The following is a 21,932-nucleotide window of genomic DNA, read 5'->3' on the forward strand; positions in this document are numbered from 1 at the left end:
TAACTTTTGGACGAATTTCAGTGTCGTTCCAACATCATATTCAAAAAATCGTTACTTGGACAAACAAACGATTCAAAAACTCATTTTTCGTCGCTCATCGAGAACTTCAAAATCTGTGAGTCAGTTTTTACCTAAAATATTGCTTTCTTATCTGATCATAAATAAAAGTGTTGATAATTGTCATATTTGAGATCTGAATTTGCAATTTTTCTTTGTTTTTTAAAACATTAGTAAATAAACTAGCGGTAATAAAATTAACTTAATAATTTCTATATTCATTAAGATTAATTAATTCATTTCTATAAAGGTTATTAATTTCTATACAGTGTGTTTTAAAATCTTATTATCCATTTATTGCTAATGTCAAAAACTAAAAAATCAAAAACGTCAAAAATGTCAGAAGCTATTGATAAATTACGTAAAAATAGGAATTCTGTCAAAATCAACTTAAATATATTTAGTAAATTCGTAGACAACTTTAATACAGCAGATGGATCTGTTACTGAGTTGCAAGCTAGATTAAATAATGCAAAACCTTTAATACGCGGATTTGAAGATATTCAACGTGAAATCGAAGCATCTTTGGATCAAATTTCCGAAGAAGAAATAATGCCCAACTAATAATTAATAAATCTAGTTCTACTTCTAATCATAATTCTTCTTCAGCACAGCAATCTACAAATATTGTAGGCATAACCAAGTTTGGTTGGATAATACCAGGTCCAATTCTTCAATCATCTTCTACCACTACTCAGTGCAATATACTGCATGGTGAAATGTGTTCTGATCGTAATCAATTCAGGGAACTAGAAGAATGCAATGCTTCCAGCTCCAAATCTCTGTCTCAAGAAGAAAAGGATTGCGAATCACAGTTCCAAAATACTTATCAAAGGCTAGCAGATGGTAGATTTGGTGTATCGTTGCCTCTCAAGGATTCTGTTTCCAAACTAGGTGATTCTAAAACAATTGCTACTAAACGTTTTTACACTTTAGAACGCAAGCTTCAATTAGACGACAAGTTAAGGCAAAGCTACACTCAATTCATGTCTGAGTACTTGTCAATGGGACACATGACGCAATGTGAGCCAACCAGTCGTATTTCAAATAAAATAGAATTTTATCTTCCTCATCACAGAGTTATTAAAGAAAGTCTAACTACTCAACACAGAGTTGTTTTTAATGGTTCTTTTCAATCATCTTCAGGTATTTCTATTAATGATTTACAGATGATAGGACCAGTCATACAAGATGATCTCATTTCCATCTTATTACGCTTCAGACAGCATTCATATGTCATTTCTGCAGACATAGCAAAAATGTATAGGCAAATTCTCATCAAACCTTCTCAAAGATGCCTACAGAAAATAATTTGGAGATCTGATCCAACTCAACCTTTAAATTCTTACGAATTAAATACGGTTACATATGGAACTGCTTCGGTCAGCTTCTTAGCTGTTAGATGCATACGTCAGCTTTCATTAGATTTTGCAACTGAATTTCCAGAAGCTTCTCAAATTATTTCTAATGACATGTACGTAGATGACATTCTAACGGGTTCCGAATCGGCAGACGATCTATTGCGGTTGTGTTCAGAAATAATACACATTCTGAAATCAGAATGTTTTTCTTTACGTAAATGGATTTCAAACGATCCTAATATTCTTCATAAATTACATGATTCTATATCTTCGTTAGATATTCCATTTTCATTTGGCTCAAATGAAAATACGAAAACCTTAGGCCTTCAGTGGTGCTCTCAATCGGACACACTTTCTTACAAGGTTAATTCTCTACGTATATCAAAGGTTACGAAACGTACTATATTATCAAGTATATCCCAAATATTTAATCCGTTGGGACTAGTCAGTCCAGCAGTGATTAAAGCCAAAATTCTCTTGCAGCAATTATGGTTACAGAAAATTGATTGGGATCAATCTGTTTCTCCAGATATTTATACCCAGTGGTTAACATTTTACGATCAATTATTCCATTTAAATGAACTAAAAATTCCTAGGCATGTGAAGCTTAAGGATTCTGTTGTGTTAGAAATGCACGCGTTTTCTGATGCTAGTGAATTAGCATATGGTTCTTGTATCTATGTTCGTAGTATCAATGAACAAGGTGAAATATCCGTAAACCTATTAGTTGTCAAATCAAAGGTAGCTCCCCCTCAAACGAGTTTCCATACCTCGTCTAGAACTATGCGCAGCCCTTATATTGGCTCAGCTTGTTAATAAAGTAAATAATTCTTTGAAACTTCAATTTCGAAACTCATACTATTGGACCGATTCTACAATAGTTCTTGGTTGGATAAATACGTCATCTCATTTACTCAAAACATTTGTTGCCAATCGTGTCAGTGAGATCCAATCAATGACAGCAGCTCACAATTGGAGACTTGTTACATCAAGTCAAAATCCAGCTGATTTACTTTCACGCGGCATAAGCCCCTCCCTTCTTAAAACTTGTGATCTTTGGTGGCATGGCCCACAATTCTTGTCTCTTCCTGAAGAGTCATGGGAACTATCTAGTACTGATCCCCAAATGTCTCTTCCCGAAATGAAGAATTCAGTTCAATCTTTAATTTTATTCAATTCCTTCAAGTTTCCATTCAATAATTTCTCCTGTCTTATTAAACTAAAAAGACTCGTTGCTTATTGGTTACGTTTGATTTATAATTGTTCCACACGCGATAAAACTCAAAGAAACTCAGGTCGCCTTTGTGCTGACGAGTTAGATCAATTTCTACATATTTTAATCAAGTTAGCTCAAGGTAAAGGATTTTCCACTGAATTATCTGATCTTTCAAAAGGAAAAGTAATTTCCCCCAAGAGTAAAATTCTTTCTCTCAATCCTTTTCTTGACGACAAAGGTATAATTGGAGTTGGTGGAAGAATATGTAATTCTAGTTTTGAATTTGATAAGAAACATCCTATCTTGTTACCAGCTAAGAATCATTTAACAATACTGATATTTCGTTTGAAGCATAAACTATTATTTCATTCGGGTGCTCAACATCTTTTGGCAGTTGTTAGAGAACATTTCTGGCCTATTAATGGCAGAAACACAGCAAAAAGAATAGTAAGAGAATGTATTCATTGCTTTCGTTTCAATCCTAAACACGTCTATCCGATAATCGGCAACTTACCCAAAGCTCGTGTTACTCCTTCATTTCCATTTTCCGTTACGGGTGTTGATTACGCTGGACCCTTTACCTTAAAAACCAAAAAGGGCCGTAATCCGTCATTTTATAAAGCATACGTAAGTTTATTTATTTGTCTTTCTACCAAAGCAATTCACTTGGAACTAGTAGCCGATCTTACTGCTCACTCTTTTATATCTACGTTAAAACGTTTTATATCAAGACGTGGAAAACCAGCTCAGATTTTATCTGACAATGGTACAAATTTCATAGGATCTTATAATGAATTAAAGGATTTAGGTAACTTTCTTAAAATTAATCAATCAAATATATCAGATGTTTGTGCGAATAATCAAATAAATTGGCAATTTATACCAGTATATTCACCTCATTTCGGAGGAATTTATGAATCGGGTATTAAGTCTATGAAATCTCATTTGAAAAGAGTCATTTCAAATTCACATCTTACCTATGAGGATTTCAACACTGTTCTTGTTCAGATAGAGGGTATATTAAACTCTCGACCTTTGACTCCAATGTCAGCTGATCCTTCCGACTTTACCCCAATCACTCCTGCCCACTTCTTGATTGGACGCTCAATGGAATCAATTCCAGAAGTTGACCTTACAGACATAAATCCCGGAAAACTTCATCAATTTCAAAGACTCCAGCAGATCAGGCAGCACTTTAGGCGACGCTGGTCTTTGGAATATATATCCGAACTGCAGAGTCGACAAAAATGGAAAATACACATGTCAAACATTCAGCTTGGAGATTTAGTCCTGATAAAGGATAAGGGACAGCACTCGTTAAATTGGTTGATGGGTTGTGTTCATTCACTTCATCCTGGTACAGATGGTGTAACCAGAGTGGTTACTATTCGCACTTCAAAGGGTCTTACCAAAAGAGCAGTTAGTACGATATGTCCGCTTCCTATAGACACAGTGCAATGATAATAATTATGAACAATATCAAAGTGTTTACTATTTTTTTGAACTCTATTACTAATAATTTAAATGTTAAGTTCTTAATAATTTCATTTGATTATGTTTGTTCATTTATTATTTTGCTTATGTTCAGTGTAATTTCATAATTATTATTTGAAAGGTGTGCCTTTCAAGGTGGCCGGTATGTTAAGTATTTATTAAAATGTATAGAACACGCCACTGTTCATGTCATAACTACTGTCACATCGCCATTGTAAAAAAACAGAATTGATTGTCAAACTACAAAAAAGGCGTCATGTACTTTTAGAATAAAAAATATTTAATTCAGATTAGTTTGTCCAGAACAACAAAAAAAAATAAGAAACTAAAGTGTCAAGGGGCTTTCCCTGTGTAATAGCTCCAACGTCCCTAAATAAGTTTTCACTTCAAAAATGTATTTCGTCCAAGCGATGACAGTCGCTAATTTAATACTTTTTCCCCATCCTAAAAGTGCACAACGTCCCTAAAGAAGTTTTCACTTCAACAATTTATTTCGCCGAAGCGATGACGGTCGCTAATTTAATACTTTTTCCCCATCCAAAAAGTGCACAACGTCCCTGACGAAGTTTTCACTTCAAAAATGTATTCTGTCGAAGCGATGATGGTCGCTAATTTAATACTTTTTCCCCATCCAAAAAGTGCACAAAGTCCCAGAAGTTTTCACTTTCAAAATTTATCTCGCCGAAGCGATGACGGTCGCTAATTTAATACTTTTTCCCCATCCAAAAAGTGCAAAACGTCCCTTAAAGAAGTTTTCACTTCAAAAATTTATTTCGTCGAAGCGATGACGGTCGCGATGACAGTCGCGAAATCAATGCTTTTTCCCCATCCTAAAATATATTTTACATTTATTTTAAATTTAAATACTTCTACACAATGTATATATACATAAACATAATAAATATACGTACAAAATTTATTTCGCCGAAGAAATGACGGTCGCGAAATAAATACTTTTTCCCCATCCAAAAATAGGTTTTACATTTATTTTAAATTTAAATGCTTCTACACAATTTATGAATACACATAATAAATATACGTACAAAAGGGCCTAGCCGGGTAAGATGGTGAAAAGTGCCCCCAACCCAATCTAAATTCCATATAGGCCACTTTTTAGCACATATAGAGGAACTCACTTTCTGAAATTTTTAGCCCCCTAGGTGGTCACGTGACCCCCCTAGAGCCTAATTAGGCTTTTTATGTTTTTATTTTTTATCTCAGCCGCATTAAGAGCTAGCCAAAAACTTTATTTAAAAAAGTTGTAAGTTTTAAAAAGATCTATATGAAAAATTTTTTTTTTATTTTTTTGGCGGGAAATTCGAATTTTTAGAACAATTTTAAACTTTTAAATAAATCTGAAAAAAAAACTAAGACACTCGTTTTTACGAAAATTAATTATAATGTGTATTTTTGCACAATCTTTCACCCTGAATTTTTTCAGATTTTTAAAATTGGTGAAACGTACCTTTAACAATAAAAAACCGCATTTTTTCGGTTTTTTTTTTTCGTTTTTTTGATACAATTTTATACATATTTTTCAAAAAACTTAACACCGTCACTAGAATAGGTAAAAAACTGAAAAATAATTGGGATTTGCTTCATAAAAATTTTTTGTAACGCCATCCATTTTCAAGATACAGGGCGTTGAAGAAAACGAAATTTTACATATTTTTTACGATTTTGCCGAAACGACTGGCAACATTGTAATAAAACTTGGCGGGTTTTAAGAGGTAGTTATTGTGCATGTTTTGACATACAACTAAGGATTTAATATTCATCATTGGCGCGCATAGGGGTAATGGTCTGAACTTTTCAAAGAAAAAAAGATAGTACGCCACTGACATATTTCAAATTAACAATCATTTTTGAATTCCTCGTTCAATTTGCAATAAAAATCTATCTCTCATTTTTTCATACGACGCGCTGTTTTGCTGCAAAAAATAAAATATCTTAACGCTTCCAAAGTATTCGAATTAATTTTGATAATGGATGTATTAGTTTATTATGTATGTAGATGTAGAAACTACTAGAAGTTCGAATACTTTGTAAGGGTTAAGATCTTTTATTTTTTGAATAAAAATGGCGCGTCGTATGAAAAAATAAGAAGATGCATTTTTTGTCACAAATTGAACGAGAAATTGAAAAACGATTGTTAATTTGAAATATGTCAGTGGCGTACTATCTTTATTCTTTAAAAAGTTCAGACCATTACCCCTATGCGAGCCAATGATGAATATCAAATCATTAATTGTATGTCAAAATATGCACAATAACCAGCTCTTAAATCCCGCCAAGTTTTATTACAATGTTGCCAGTAGTTTCAGCAAAATCGTAAAAATGTGTAAAATTTTGTTTTCTTCAACGCCCTGTATTTTGAAAATGGATGGCTTTACAAAAAATTTTTATTAAGCAAACCCCAATTATTTTTCAGTTTTTTACCTATTCTAGTGACAGTGTTACCTTTTTTGAAAAATATGTATAAAATTGTTTCAAAATACGAAAAATAAACTGAAAAAATGCGGTTTTTTATTTTTAAAGGTACGTTTCACCAATTTTAAAAGTCTGAAAAAATTCAGGGTGAAAGATTGTGCAAAAATACACATTATAATTAATTTTCGTAAAAACGAGTGTCTTAGTTTTTTTTTCAGAGTCATTTAAAAGTTTAAAATTGTTCTAAAAATTCGAATTTCCCGCCAAAAAATTAAAAAAAAATTTTCTTATAGATCTTTTTGGAACTTACAACTTTTTTTAATAAAGTTTTTGGCTAGCTCTTGATACGCCTGAGATAAAAAATAAAAACATAAAAAGCCTAATTAGGCTCTAGGGGGGTCACGTGACCACCTAGGGGGCTAAAAATTTCAGAAAGTGAGTTCCTCTATATGTGCTAAAAATTGGCCTATATGGAATTTAAATCGAGCTGGGGGCACTTTTCACCATCTTATCCGGCTAGGCCCTTTATTTCGCCGAAGAGATGACGGTCGCGAAATACATCCTTTTTCCCAATCCAAAAATTTGTTTTACATTTATTTTAAATTTAAATACTTCTATAATATTTATATATTATATACATATAATATACATATACGTACAAAATTTATTTCGCCGAAGAGATGACGGTCGCGAAATAAATCCTTTGAGCCCATCTCAAAATATGTATTACTTATTTTAAATTTAAATACCTCTACACAATTTATATATACATACACATAATTAATAGCATGATAGATGACGGTCGCGAATTCAATGCTTTTTCCCCCATCCAAAAAGTGCACAACGTCCCTAAAGAAGTTTTCACTTCGAAAATAATGTTTTTTTTAACAGAACACGTCGAATCAAATTATTTATTTATCCCATTTGAACAATGCTGGGACGCGAGATTTGTTTCTCCAGCAGGACTTATGGGAAAATTTGGACCAATCACGAGTCACAGATTTTCGATTTGGCACTTGAACAGCAAACAGCTGCTACTTATCAATTTTGTGTAGACACTTTACTTATTAGACAATAATAAATAATTTGGGTAAAATAAGAATCTAGAATGGTATTTATGTATTTATTTCATTTTATGCTTTTTCCGGCCATTTTTTAAATGTGTGTACGTTTAACGGTTTAATGGGTAATGTGTGCTGGCGCGTGTAGATTTGAATTGTTTTGAAAGTTAAGGCTATTAAGAATAATTCGTTCAAAGTCTTAAGTATTTAAGCCATGTAGGGAATACCATAAGAACAAAATGACATTGGTTGTTTTTCTATAAAGAATTTATGAAAAATCCAAAAGTATTTACCCTTTTTTTGTGTGACTGCAAGCATAAAAAATGTCTTATAATGAAATACATACTAGGAAATTAATACTAATTATTTTATTTCTTTGATTGTAACTTGTCTTTTTGGAAGTTACATCTAACAAATATACCTCATTTATTATTTAAAATTTGCTTTGGTAATAAATTAAAACACTTTGATTTATACTTAAGGTGTATTTATTTTACATTTTCATAGTATTAACATTATTATCGTTATTGCATATATCATTACACATACATTGATATTACACTTAGGTACACATTCTGAATTTGAATTCAATTTCAGAGTTCACTCTATTTTTATAGATCAATGAAAGTACAGAATATTACGGAACAAAATAAAAATGGATAAAAATAACAAAATGAAAGAGGTAAACACAGAGTATTAGTATTAAAAAGAAATGTGTTTTTGAAGTTATACTTCTTTAGGCACGAGGGTAAATTTTTCATTTTACTGAGCGTATGCGCACACCGACAGTATGGTATAAACGTTATACGGGATCTGATTGGGTGTTAAAATCATCTGTCAATAATTGTTCAATATGGAGATTTTGGATAAACAAATTTGTTGTGTATATTAGTTTTTATTGTTGTGATGGCAGAGAAACAAGTTTATAATTGTAGTGACTTTTTTAATAGTTTTCAAAAGCGACAGGTAGGTACGTAATATTTGTAAATGTTTCAGTATCCTAATAAAAAATTTCATAGGTAATTCTTACCTACCTATTTGGAAAATTTTAAAAAGAACCTACCAAAATAGTATGTAATGCTTTGATTTACATAATTTGATTACCATCAAAATTTCTATCAATATTCACCTAATATATTGTTTTCTTACTCTATGTTTTGTTGTATTTTAATATTTCTTTCAATTCTAAATAATTTCAATTCAAAATCAAAATAATTTGGTTAAATTCAGAACCGTCAAAAGTTTAATCCGTTTAGTTAGTTGATCTTCGCACATGACGACACATGGTCTCCCAAGTTTAAGGTGAATGAATTTCAATACTCACTGCGCTGATAAGCGGGTTCGAACCCCAATGGAAACTTTTATTTTTTTATTTTTTTTTTCTATATTTTATGATTGTAAGGTTATTTATTATATAATTTTTTTTTTCAGAAAATACGTATTTAGTTAAAATTTTTTCCTACATTGTTCAGAAATCATTTGTGGCATTTTTCAATGTGTTTGTTTGTGTGTGTTTTATTCTTTTATTATTTAAATTTTTGGCACTGTTTTAATAAAAAATTTTGAGAAGTAGTAAGTATTAAAATTAGTTTAATATTTAAATAAAATATAAATAAACTGTTTAAAGTATATTAATTTCTTTGAAATCATATAATAGAAGTATAACTTCTTACAAAGTACACACACATTCTTTTTTTATACTGTGTGTATTGTGGTAAACGGGTCCATAATGTCTATTTTCAAAAGTTGACAATCGAACTGTCAAGTGTCAAATCGAAAATCTGTGACCCGTGATTGGTAAAATTCTCCCATAACACAAGTTCTGGAGAAACTGAAATCTCGCTGCCAGTACGCATAGATAACTTGTCCGCGGAAGTGATGCCATTTCATCTTTGTTGACTGAAGAGGTTCACTGTCCATGTAAAATGTGAACTAAAATTTCAAAATGGCATTGATGTGATTTGCAGTAATTTTTCACTGTCTCAACAATTAGCTCTTGGAACTTGATATACCTAATTGTTTTGTCATTCAATTCCAAATAAACGGATTTGTTATTATGACAATGTAAAATAACAAATGACAGTCAGCATATTATCATTTTGAAGTTTATTTGTAAACAATATGAAATTATTTTATTTTGTATTAAAGAAAGGTAATTTAATTACCTTGTCATCCCACTCAATTAATTTGTATTATCTCGATTTTGTTGTATAATAAAAGATAAACATTGTCACTTGTCACATGTTATATTTGTTGTAAATTCAAACTAGTATATTATCCATCTGATTTTAATGTTGTAAACAGTAAAGTTGAATTTGAATTGAATTTTTTATTTGAATAAATAAACTAATTAACCTTGTTTGTTTTATTTGATAAATAGGGTATCTTAAGATAGATTTTTAACCTGTTTAGATGTTACGTCCAAGAACATGAAGTCTTCTGAAAGGCGCTCAAATGTATCAGAGAACTTTCCGTTTCAAAAAAGTTAAGAACATCTTGTAAGTATATTTCTGTTTTCTGTAGTTAGTCCTCCCCATTCCTTATCCCCTAAAACGTCTCACGACCCATCTTTCCAACAAAAACACTGAGAGCCGTACGCACAAGAGCGATTGATTGCTTACTCTATCCATCTTCTATTAATTCCCATATCGACTGCCTTTCTAAGTAAATATTATACCAATTGTCCCTCTTGCTTCGACTGAACCCCCAACTCCATCTTCAGAGTAAGCATTCCCATTCATTACAAGGTAATAATTTTGAAAAAAATAACAAATATATCACAGAGTAGATTTTAGTTTTAAATCAAAATAAACCTTGGTTTCATAGTATGATACTGGCATTAGGCAAGGAGATTCGCTGAGCCCATTAATATCCAATCTTATAATGGATGAAATCATTAAGAAAGTTAAAAAAGAAGAGGATATAGAATGGGAAAAAGGAAATAAAGATAATATGATATGCAGACGACGTCATAATAGCAGCCGAAAATGAAGATGGCCTACAAAGATTAATTAAAGAATTCGAAGACACGGCGCTCATACACAACATGGTGATCTCAACAGAGAAAACTAAATCGATAGTAATATCAGCGGAACCGAGACAATATAAACTGGTCGTAAATAACAAAATAATAGAACACGTGATGGAAACGGAATACTTGGGAATAAAACTGTCAAGCTACGGAAAAGTGGAAGAAGTACAAGAACAAGTAAACATGGCAAACAGAGCAGCAGGATGTCCCAACAACACAATCTAGAGAAGCAAATACCTCACAACGGAAACGAGAACCAGGATATACAAATCAACAATAAGACCGATAATGACGTACACAGCGGAAACAAGAGCAGATACGGCGAAAACATAAAGACTTCTGGAAACAGCAGAAATGAAAGTCTTACGAAAAATAACTAACCAAACTCTAGAAGACAGAGTAAGAAGTGAGGAAATATGAGCGAGATATGCGCGAGAAGAAAAAATAAACATGTGGGCCAAAAGAAGAAAAATAGAATGGAATCAACACATAGAAATCATCATTCTCTTTGCCTTATCCCTATGCGGGGTCGGCTTCCCTAATTGCATTTCTCCACACAATTCTATCATAGGTCATATCAATGTTAATCCCCTTTACCAACATGTCCTGCCTTATCGTCTCCCCCCAGGTCTTCTTTGGTCTTCCTCTCCTACCCCTTCCAGGAATCTGCACTTCAGCTATTCTTCGTTTTGGGTGATTAACGTCTCGACGTTGAACATGACCAAACCATCTTAACCTATGCTCTCTCATTTTGGCATCAATTGGTGCCACACCTAGACTTCCCCTAATATACTCATTTCTAATTTTATCCTTCTTTGTCACTCCACTCATACATCTAAGAATTCTCATTTCCGCCACATGCATTCGTGGTTCCTCTTTCTTTTTCACTACCCAACATTCAGTTCCATACATCATAGCCGGTCTTATGGCTGTTTTATAGAATATTCCCTTCAGCTTCATTGGAATTTTTCTATCACACAACACACCACTCGCTTCTTTCCACTTCATCCATCCAGCCCTAATTCTACTGTATGGATCTCCATTTATTTCTCCATTACTCTGTAATACCGATCCTAGGTACTTAAAACTATTGCTTTTCACAATCATTTCACCATCCAAAGATACCATTTTATTTGTAGTAACTCCATCTTTAAATGAACATTCCAAATACTCTGTTTTTGTCCTACGAAGTTTTAAACCTTTTTCCTCCAGAGCTTGTCTCCACTGTTCCAGTTTTTGTTCTAAGTCAATTCCACTATTTCCTATTAACACTACATCATTATCATATATTAGGTACCATGGAATGCTACCCTGTAGTTTCGCTGTTATCTGGTCCAAAAACTATAATGAGAATAAATAAGGACTAAGCACCGAGCCTTGGTGCAATCCTACTTTCACCTGAAATTTATCAGTCTCTCCCACACCGGTCCTAACGCTAGTCGTTACTCCCTCATAAATATCTCTCACAATCTTTACATATTCGCCAGGGATTCCTTTCTTATTGAGTGCCCACCTCAGAATCTCTCGAGGAACTCTATCTTATTATGCTTTCTCAAGATCAATGTATACCATATGAGCGTTGGTCTCTTTATTCCTTTATTTTTCCATCAGTTGCCTTACAATGAAAATTGCATCTGTTGTTGATCTGCCCTGCATGAAGCCAAATTGATTATCGGATATTTCGGTTTCTTTACGTATCCGTCTATCAATTACTCTCTCCCATATTTTCATGGTGTGGCAAAGTAGTTTTATAGCACTGTAGTAGTCTTATAGCAATAGTACGGGACGACCGAGGAAAAGATGGTCAGACAACGTCAATTGGGGCTAAAAACCGAAGAAAACAGACATTGAGCATATTTATAAAGTAGGAAGAAGAACAACCTTGATTTCAGATCCCATTAGAAAACATGTATTACAGTAAAACCTCGATATAACGGACTAATTGGGGGACGGGATGTCCGTTAAAGCTGAAAGTCCGTTATATAAAAATCGGTTTAAAGTCAATCAATTTTTTTTAAATATATACTACATATATGTATGTACAGTGTCCAAATCTGTAAGTTAAAAAAGAAATCATGTTTTGTTTGCTCCTTTTCTACTTCATCTAAAAACTTTCTGCAATATACTCGTTTGGCTGTCAAAATTATTCACTGATCTATGGATTGAATAAGCGATGTATTTTTTGGCAAAACATACAATTAAATTTGCCATCTTCTGAATGTCGAATATTTTCAGGGGGACAAGCAGGAGCGTAGTCTAAAATCAACATTTCACCTCTTTCGGCGGTATTTCCAGTTTCTTATCTTGAAATATTGTCACTGTAGGTACAAATTCTTTAAAAAACAATTTTTGAAAATATCTGTGGTGAACCATTCCTTATTAGAGCTATAATATGGGCAGATAATGCATTATATTTTTAACAACACTAGGTTTATGATATTTGCCAACAATTATAGCAGTCAATCCATGCGGGTATAACCTCTAGAAAATTTAACATGTTAATTTCCCCAAAAGAAAATGTTAAATGCATGGTTATAACAGCAGATCTAATAAGGTGTAAATTAGAGCTGGAGGGTCAAATAATAGAACAAGCCATGTAGTTTAAATATGTATCTAGGCATCACACTATCTAGCTACGTAAAGCTCGAAACAGAAGATCAGGTGAATAAAGCAAACAGGCAGGTTGCCTGAATGAAACAATATGGAGAAATAAAAACATCAAAAAAGAAATGAAAGGCAGAATTTACAAAACAGCCATCAGACCAATAATGACATACGCGGCAGAAACACGACCTGATATAGAAAGGACAAAAAGACTGCTAGAAACAGCAGAGATGAAAACACTGCGAAAAATTGATGGTACGACACTATGGGATAGAGCTAGAAGTGCAGATATACGACGGAGATGCAAGGTGGACAACATTAATAACTGGGTGAAAAAGAGAAGAGTAGAATGGAACGACCACATAAGCCGAATGACAACAAATAGAGTAGTAAGGACGGCGAGAGACGGTTCCCCAATAGGAAGACAATCAGTGGGAAGACCACGAAAAAGATGGAATGACAACTTACTGGAGGCACATTGAAAAACAGACAGAGTCATGTCTACATAAAAAGAAGAAGAAGAAGAAACCATGCGGGACATTTTCGTTAGCATATGCCCTTGCTGATTTTTCCTCTAGAATTAGACTTTTCATATTTTTTTGCATTTAATTTTTTTTACATTTTCGATCGGATTGTTTGTCCGTTATATCCGAAGTCCGATAAATAGAGGTCCGTTCTATCGATGTTTTACTGTACTAAATTGCACAGACCATGCGGAATTTATTTCTTGAATTACCTACATGTCGGTTAGATATTGACCATCTCGCTCCTAGCACTCCTGCAATCTGAATCGCAAATTTAGAAATATCTAAACAATTGGCAGTTTAATATTTAAGTCTTGCCAATACTGTAGCCTCTTGAATTAATTCTTGAACCATAGACTGTTAGGACAAGTATATCCATATTTAACGATATATTTGTTTTTAAGGTTGTTTTAATAATTCATAGGTTTTGGTAAAGTGCTGAGGTATGTACAGTCCGTACAATATAGATACCGTTGCAAGTCATTATCTAGGTCAGAGATCTAAGTTGACATTGTTGCGCAATTACAAAAAATTCTTGAATTCATTTTAAATCAAATATATCACATAATTATTGCGAAGTGGATTATACAACAAAACAAATTAATATCCGATGTAAATAAATAAAACCATTAGAAATAGAAAACAATAAATAAGTGATAATCTTAGGTTAAAGTAATTAATAAAAACAATAAATATAATAAAACAAATACTTATAGTAAAGAATAAAAACAAATCTGACGTGTTAACACCTCAACTGTCAAATAAATGTTACCAACTTATGCCAAAATATTGCCTTTGTTCGATCGCACTTAGAGTGTAATCTGAACAAATGTGCTTTATAAAAACGCTTTATATTCCACTTATACAAATTAAAATAAACAAGTTAGGGTATGTTTCTTTAAATTTACATTAATAGATTCCAATATTATTTCTACGTATTTATAATAAAATATGTCTAGTGGCTGTAATTCCAGTGTACTCAGCTAAACAATTCTAAAAAGGAACACACCTACGACTTAAATATTTCGTGTTGGTATCATGTGACGTCACGTGCTATGACGCGGATGACGTGCAACGATATCTATATTGTACGGACTGTAATGAAATAAGTTTATCGCTGAAATGTATTTATTGTTTTTATAGTACACTTTTGGATCAGTTTTAAATGCTTTTCAAAACATTTTTTTACTAAACAATGTTAATTGGGACTAAATGTTAGCTGATCTATTAATGTGATGAAAAATAGTTCGTATTGGATTTTCCTCAATACTCTAAATATTTCTGATGCATCAAATATTTGTTCAAATAATTTTTATGGAAAAAATGCTTAATAAAACAATCAGTCGCATATGTCTAATATACAGTATTGAAAAATTTATTTCGGAATATGTATATGACTTTCAATGCAATAAGTAGATTCCTTGATTTGCAATTAACCAGTGTAAATTTCAATATAACGTCGCGATGTTCAATAACTAATTCATGTGTTCCACTGGATTGAATCTCCTATGCAGTTCTTTGGAGAATAAAAAGCTTCTGTCCCCGAAGTCCGCGTGGTCGCACGTCGACAGTATCACAGTATATAGAGGTTCCACAGTAAAACCACTCTTCTGTCGGCGCTTTGATCTCAAGAAGTAATACCGGCAGTACGCAATTGGTAATTCACCAGTGGTGGATGCGGGTTTTCCCTGTTAAAATCTGTACGTTTCGATGCGAGAGTGGGGCAAAAGCAACTAAGAACATTGCGCGGTCGCCATGCGCGACTACAGATTTTACTTCCAATTTTTCGGAGAGTGGTTCTACTGTCCCTCTTTATACTGTGACAGTGTTGTCCCGTCTACAGTTTTTTCCTGATACTCCGTTTGGGATTACTGCTGTATTTTTGTGCAGATAAGAATGTCTTATTAATAACAATTTTGTGTTTATTAGGTAGTATTATTTATATTGTTTTTATACTTTAATACATTTATTATTCCAAATATTGCTTTCAAATCTTAAATTTCTAGGGGTGTATGTGATATACTGAAATGTACCGATTTTTGCCGAAGGTATCTACCGATTTGGTAACGGCGCCACGGAACATCACTGGGTGCGAGCTGCGAGCACACTTTTGCTTTGCCTCAGCGGACAGCGACAGAGTGAGATTCCAGTGGAACAAATGAATTAGTTATTGGACATCGCGACGTTATATTGAAATTTACACTGGTTAATTGCAAATCAGACAACTCAATGGGTGCAACATATCCAGTCGAACAAATTAATTAAACATGACACATCGCGATGTTATCTTGAAATTTACACTGGTTATTTGCAAATCAAGGATTCTACTTATTGCATTGAAACTCCTATATTCCGAAATAAATTTTCCAATATTGTATATGTATTTTATTGTAGTTGCTCAAATAAACTGCTACAAACAAATTTCACACTTTTGCTGTTTTTCTAGTGTGTATTCTGAAATAATGCGTTTTCAAGCTTCCGCTTTGACTAAATTGTTTTAAACAAACTTCACACTTGTAAGGCTTTTCTCCAGTATGTATTCTCATATGCTCGTTCAATATGCTTTTTTTACTAAACTGCTTAAAACAAATTTCACACTTGTAAGGCTTTTCTCCAGTGTGCACTTTCAAATGTTGTTTCAATATGCTTTTTTGACTAAAATGCTTCAAACAAATTTCACACTTGTAAGGCTTTTCTCCTGTATGTGTTCTCAAATGTTTTTTCAATTCTCCTATTGTAATAAACATCTTTAAACAAATTTGACATTCGTGGGGCATTTCTCCAGTGTGCCGTCTTAAATGAACTTTTAAACTTCCTGCAGTACTAAATGCCGTAAAACAAAATTCACACTTGTAAGTATTTTCTCCAGTGTGCACTCTCAAATGTTGTTTCAAATTACCTGCTTGGTTAAACAGCTTAAAACAAATTTCACACTTGTAAGGGTTTTCTCCACGGTGCGTTCTCATATGCCGTTTTAAATATTGTCCTGAAAACTGCTTAAAACAAATTTCACATTTGAAAGGTTTTTCTCCAGTGTGCACTCTCAAATGTGTTTTCAAATTGCCTGCTTGATTAAATTGCTTAAAACAAATTTGGCAATTATAAGGCATTTCTCCAGTGTGTCGTCTTGAATGAATTTTTAAGCTTCCTGAAGTACTGAATGGCTTAAAACAAATTTCACACTTGTAAGGCTTTTCTCCAGTGTGCACTTTCAAATGTTGTTTCAATATGCTTTTTTGACTAAAATGCTTCAAACAAATTTCACACTTGTAAGGCTTTTCTCCTGTATGTGTTCTCAAATGTTTTTTCAATTCTCCTATTGTAATAAACATCTTTAAACAAATTTGACATTCGTGGGGCATTTCTCCAGTGTGCCGTCTTAAATGAACTTTTAAACTTCCTGCAGTACTAAATGCCGTAAAACAAAATTCACACTTGTAAGTATTTTCTCCAGTGTGCACTCTCAAATGTTGTTTCAAATTACTTGCTTGGTTAAACAGCTTAAAACAAATTTCACACTTGTAAGGGTTTTCTCCACGGTGCGTTCTCATATGCCGTTTTAAATATTGTCCTGAAAACTGCTTAAAACAAATTTCACATTTGAAAGGTTTTTCTCCAGTGTGCACTCTCAAATGTGTTTTCAAATTGCCTGCTTGATTAAATTGCTTAAAACAAATTTGGCAATTATAAGGCATTTCTCCAGTGTGTCGTCTTGAATGAATTTTTAAGCTTCCTGAAGTACTAAATGGCTTAAAACAAATTTCACACTTGTAAGTATTCTCTCCAGTGTGAATTCTCAAATGTGTTTTCAGATTACATGCTTGGCTAAACTGCTTAAAACAAATTTCACACTTGTAAGGCTTATCTCCAGTGTGAGTTCTTATATGCCGTTTTAAAGATTGTGCCTCTCTAAACTGCTTACAACAAATGTCGCATTTGTAACATTTTTCTCCTGTATGAATTCTCATGTGTAAGTTTAAATTATGTTTTTTTCCAAACTGCTTACCACAAATTTCACATTTGAATGTTTTTTCTTTTGCAGGATCACTAGTATGTTGTTCTTTATTAGATGAATGTACTTCTGTTGTTTTTATAATTTCCAGAGTGTCCTCTTGGGGAAAGTCTAAAATAAAGACAAAAATATTAGGCGAGGCAATGAAGCAGTAAACCTAGAAATTTTGTGCAGTAAGATGAATCGTCATGCAACTTTTTGCATTCGATTATTCGATTAGAGACAGTATCAAACAATTTTGTGAACTAAATTGATCACCGGTAAAAAATTTTGTGCATAAGAAAATGCATTTTCAAAGTGCATCTCGAAGAGATGGAAAATGAAAAATTTAGAACTCAGGAAATATTGACGGAAATGAGTTTAAGTTTTATACTTGGAGGTTTTGGAGGTCACTGAACACGAATTTCATGACGGTGATAGTTTCCGAGGTACCTGGTACCCAGGGTGGAACTCGTCGCCTGGGGCGATCGAATAATTCGCAAAATGAAGATTAGAGCGAAAAACTGGAAAATACGTGTTCAATATTTTTCAAAAATCTATCGAATGACACTAAACACAACTCCCCCACTCGGAGATGGAGAACTTTTATTCGAGACATTTTTTCTAATGGTGGATAGATGGCGCTGGAATCGAAATAAACGATTTATCGTGATACCATAAGTAAATTATAAAGCCTATTCGCGCTGCATGCCCTGAACGTATCCTGAACTTACCCAGAAAAATTCGACCTTATTGAACGTCAAATTTTGTAATACGAAGGCGTTCTCTCTCTGGGTACGTTCGGGTTATACAGCGCGAATAGGCCTATAGAAACGGTCTAATATCTCGAGAAATACACTTCCAAATAAAAAACCAAAAAATACGTATTTTTCAAGAACCTATCGAATAACATCAAACACGACTCTCCACTCCACCCCCTGGAGGTGGGGTATCTTAAATAATTCCTTACGTAAAAATAAGTAACTTTTATTCGAGACATTTTTTCGAATTATGGATAGATGGCGCTCTAATCGGATAAACACTATTAGCGCCATCCATCAACTATTCTAAAAAATGTTTCGAATAAATGTTATTTATTTTTTCATAAATTTGCAATAAAATATGGGGATTCCTATTTGATTTTAAAGTTACGCCCCACCCCACTTCCAGAGGGTGGAGTGGAGGGTGGTGTTTGATGTTATTCGATAGGTTCTTGCAGAATAGTAAACACGTATTTTTTGGTTTTTTATTTGTCTCGAGATGTTAGACCGTTTCTATAATTTACCTATGGTATCACGATAAATCGTTTTTCCGAGTATAGCGCCATCTATCCTGAATTCGAAAAACTGTCTCGAATAAAAGTTGCTTACTTTTACGTAAGCAATCCAAATCTGCAATAACAAATGGGGGTTTCCATTTAAGATTTTAAAGTTACCTCCACCCCACCTCACCCACCGCAATAAAAGTTGCTTACTTTTACGTAAGCAATCCAAATCTGCAATAACAAATGGGATTTAAGATTTTAAAGTTAGCTTCACCCCACCTCCAGGGTGTGGAATTTGGGGTCGTGTTTAGTGTCATTCGATAGATTTTTGAAAAATATTAAACACGTATGTTTCAGTTTTTCGCTCCAATCTTTATTTCGCGACTTATTCGACCGTCCCAGGCGACCAGCTCCACACTGGGCACCAGGTACCTCGGAGACCATCGCCGTCATGAAATTCGTGTTCAGTGACCTCCAAAACCCTAAGTTTAAAAATTGAACTCAGGTCCGTCAAAATTCCTAGGTTTTGGGTTTTCTATTGCTTTGTTGCTTCGCCTATATACAGGGTGGGCTAAAGAAAACAGTCCACCTCGATATTTGGCAGAAGTTATTAGATTTTAAGGAAATGCCGAAACAGGTCAATTTTTGATCTAAGGGGGACACATTTTTACGGTAAATACATCTGTCATGTGTCCACCCCCTCCCTTCCACTTCTACCAACCCTTATTTTTAAATAGGGAATAGGGGGCGTGTGCTAGATCATTTGAAAGGATATTTATTCTCTATTGAGTAATATAAACATAATTATTTATATAGGGTGTCCAAGAAAAAACCATTTTAATTAAAATGATTGACATAAAAAGAAGAATGTATGTATTTTATTTAATTCAAAATACATTCTACTGCTGTCACAAAACATAAAAAAATGTTTTATAATAAATATTATAAAACTTTTCGCTTAATTTCAATGTTTAAGCTGCCACCCATCTGCCTCTTGTTAGGTTGAATACTGAATTTGAGTAACAAACAATGTTTATTTATCAAGTAAACATTTTTTTCTGTTTTTTGTCAGCAGTAGAATGTATTTTGAGTTAAATAATACATACATTTTTCTTTTTGTGTCAATTAGTTTAATTCAAAATAATTTTTCTTGGACACCCTGTATAAATAATTATGTCAATGTTAATATTAATGAATAGAGAATTGATTAACCTTTCAAAGAGCTAGTACACGACCACTATTCCATATTAAAAAAAAGGGTGGGGAGGTGGAATGGAGTGGGTTGACAAATGACACATGTATGTACCATAAAAATGTGTCCCCCTTAGATCAAAGATCGACCTGTTTCTTCATTTCCTTAAAATCTAATAAATATCGAGGTGGACTCTTTTCTTTGGCCCACCCTGTATAAATACATAGATTACACATCATAAAATTTTCAAATTTCAGTGCCTATAGGGAGGTTTATTTCATTTAGCAATGTAGATGACAACTCGCAGGAATTTTAACTCCCATAAATAGGTCATACTTAATGTTCAAGTTATAACGATCGGATGTACAAGAGGTCATGAAGGCTGAACCAGAAGGATCAGGACGATATTATCCTTAGATAGAACAAGGAATGACTGAAGATGGAAAGGTCCAATCGCTTACATTTGCAATACGAAGGCCACGTTGCTCAGTCGGAAGAAATGTGGACGTGGTTCTTTGGGTTGGGCTTATGTTGCCATAATAGATGGAAAATCAATAAATGATAATATGCAAATAGGGCTAATGAATCAATAATAGACAAAAGGTGGATAGATAAATAGTCCAGAGAAATAAGATTTTTCTCGTGACACATCCCCCTCCAGGCCGAAACAAAATTTTTTGAGTGGTATGGACATCTATAATAATAACCTACTTATATGTTTCCTGCAGCCGATTTTGACGACATACATAGTTATAAACAAATGAAGATCAAAAAACGGTAAATTTTCGCTTTTTTCGTCTATTATCAAAAAGTTAAGCATTTTAAACGAATTTGAGAGTCAGAAGCTCATAAATCGTATAAGAAACTTCAATATGGCGTTCGCTGAATATGTCTATCCTTATTGGTTGCTTAGAAAATTGCAAAATAAATCATAAATTTTGAGTTTTTATAAATATTCATAACTTATGTAAAAATTAACTTAGAACCTTCTTATTACACGGAATGCTGAGACTTCTGGTGCTTAAATTGTACCCTAAATTTCAAAGCAATTGGTAGAATAGTTTTAAAGTTATTTAATTTGTTTATCCTAAATTCATTTTTTTCGCAACACTATAAGTCAGAAAATTATGAGGTTACAGTAATACTTCGGACAGTTTATGAAAGAAGAACATTTATACTACTAAGGCCCGGTTTTTCAGTGAGCGGTTAAAATTTTGGTTAGCTAACCTAGTTTAAATTTTAACCAATATTTTAACCCTCATAGCGTTGTTCAGTGCTTTAAATCAAGTTAAGAAAATCTCGGTTAGCTAACCACTTATTTTTTTCTGTTGGCAGCAGTAACTGTACGTGCGCATGTGCAATTCGAGATATAATGATCAATTTGACAGAAAAATAACTAAGAGACAATTTCATAACCAAATTAAAAAAAATGATTAATGCAATGCAATATCAAGTTCGGAATCTTTGTTTAGTTCATAACGTCTACCTCGGTTTCATAACAGAAGAGAATTAGAATTACTGGGACGATTTAGACTTTTTCCGATTTTGTTTGTCAAATACCACGGTCTTATCACTATTTGAACAGATTGACCAGGAAATAAGAAGTCAGCCTCTTTGGTAAATAATTAAGTATTTTGCTGTGTAGACAAATATAAAATAATCTTTTTAAAATATTACTAGGAATCATGCATTAAATCCTGTTACAGT

General features: G+C 33.2%; 1 protein-coding gene across 4 annotated transcripts in view; it reads right to left on the reverse strand.

The window, feature by feature from the left end:
- LOC126883233 (zinc finger protein 345-like) overlaps window positions 1–21,932 on the reverse strand; it is a 65,777-nt gene that overhangs the window by 5,495 nt on the left and 38,350 nt on the right. For 2 of the 4 annotated variants that reach the window (XM_050648511.1, XM_050648510.1), the window contains exon 4: window positions 14,898–17,901. The exons of 1 other annotated variant lie outside the window; for it this stretch is intronic. In XM_050648511.1, the coding sequence (XP_050504468.1) occupies window positions 16,202–17,901 (1,700 nt within the window). In that variant the 3' untranslated portion in view covers window positions 14,898–16,201. Of the gene's footprint in view, window positions 1–14,897; window positions 17,902–21,932 lie in introns of those variants that run through there. One more of the 4 variants, XM_050648512.1, reaches the window with a different exon arrangement.

This window comes from Diabrotica virgifera, chromosome 4 (assembly GCF_917563875.1).
Source record: "Diabrotica virgifera virgifera chromosome 4, PGI_DIABVI_V3a".
In the NCBI taxonomy this organism is placed as follows: Eukaryota; Metazoa; Arthropoda; class Insecta; order Coleoptera; family Chrysomelidae; genus Diabrotica; species Diabrotica virgifera.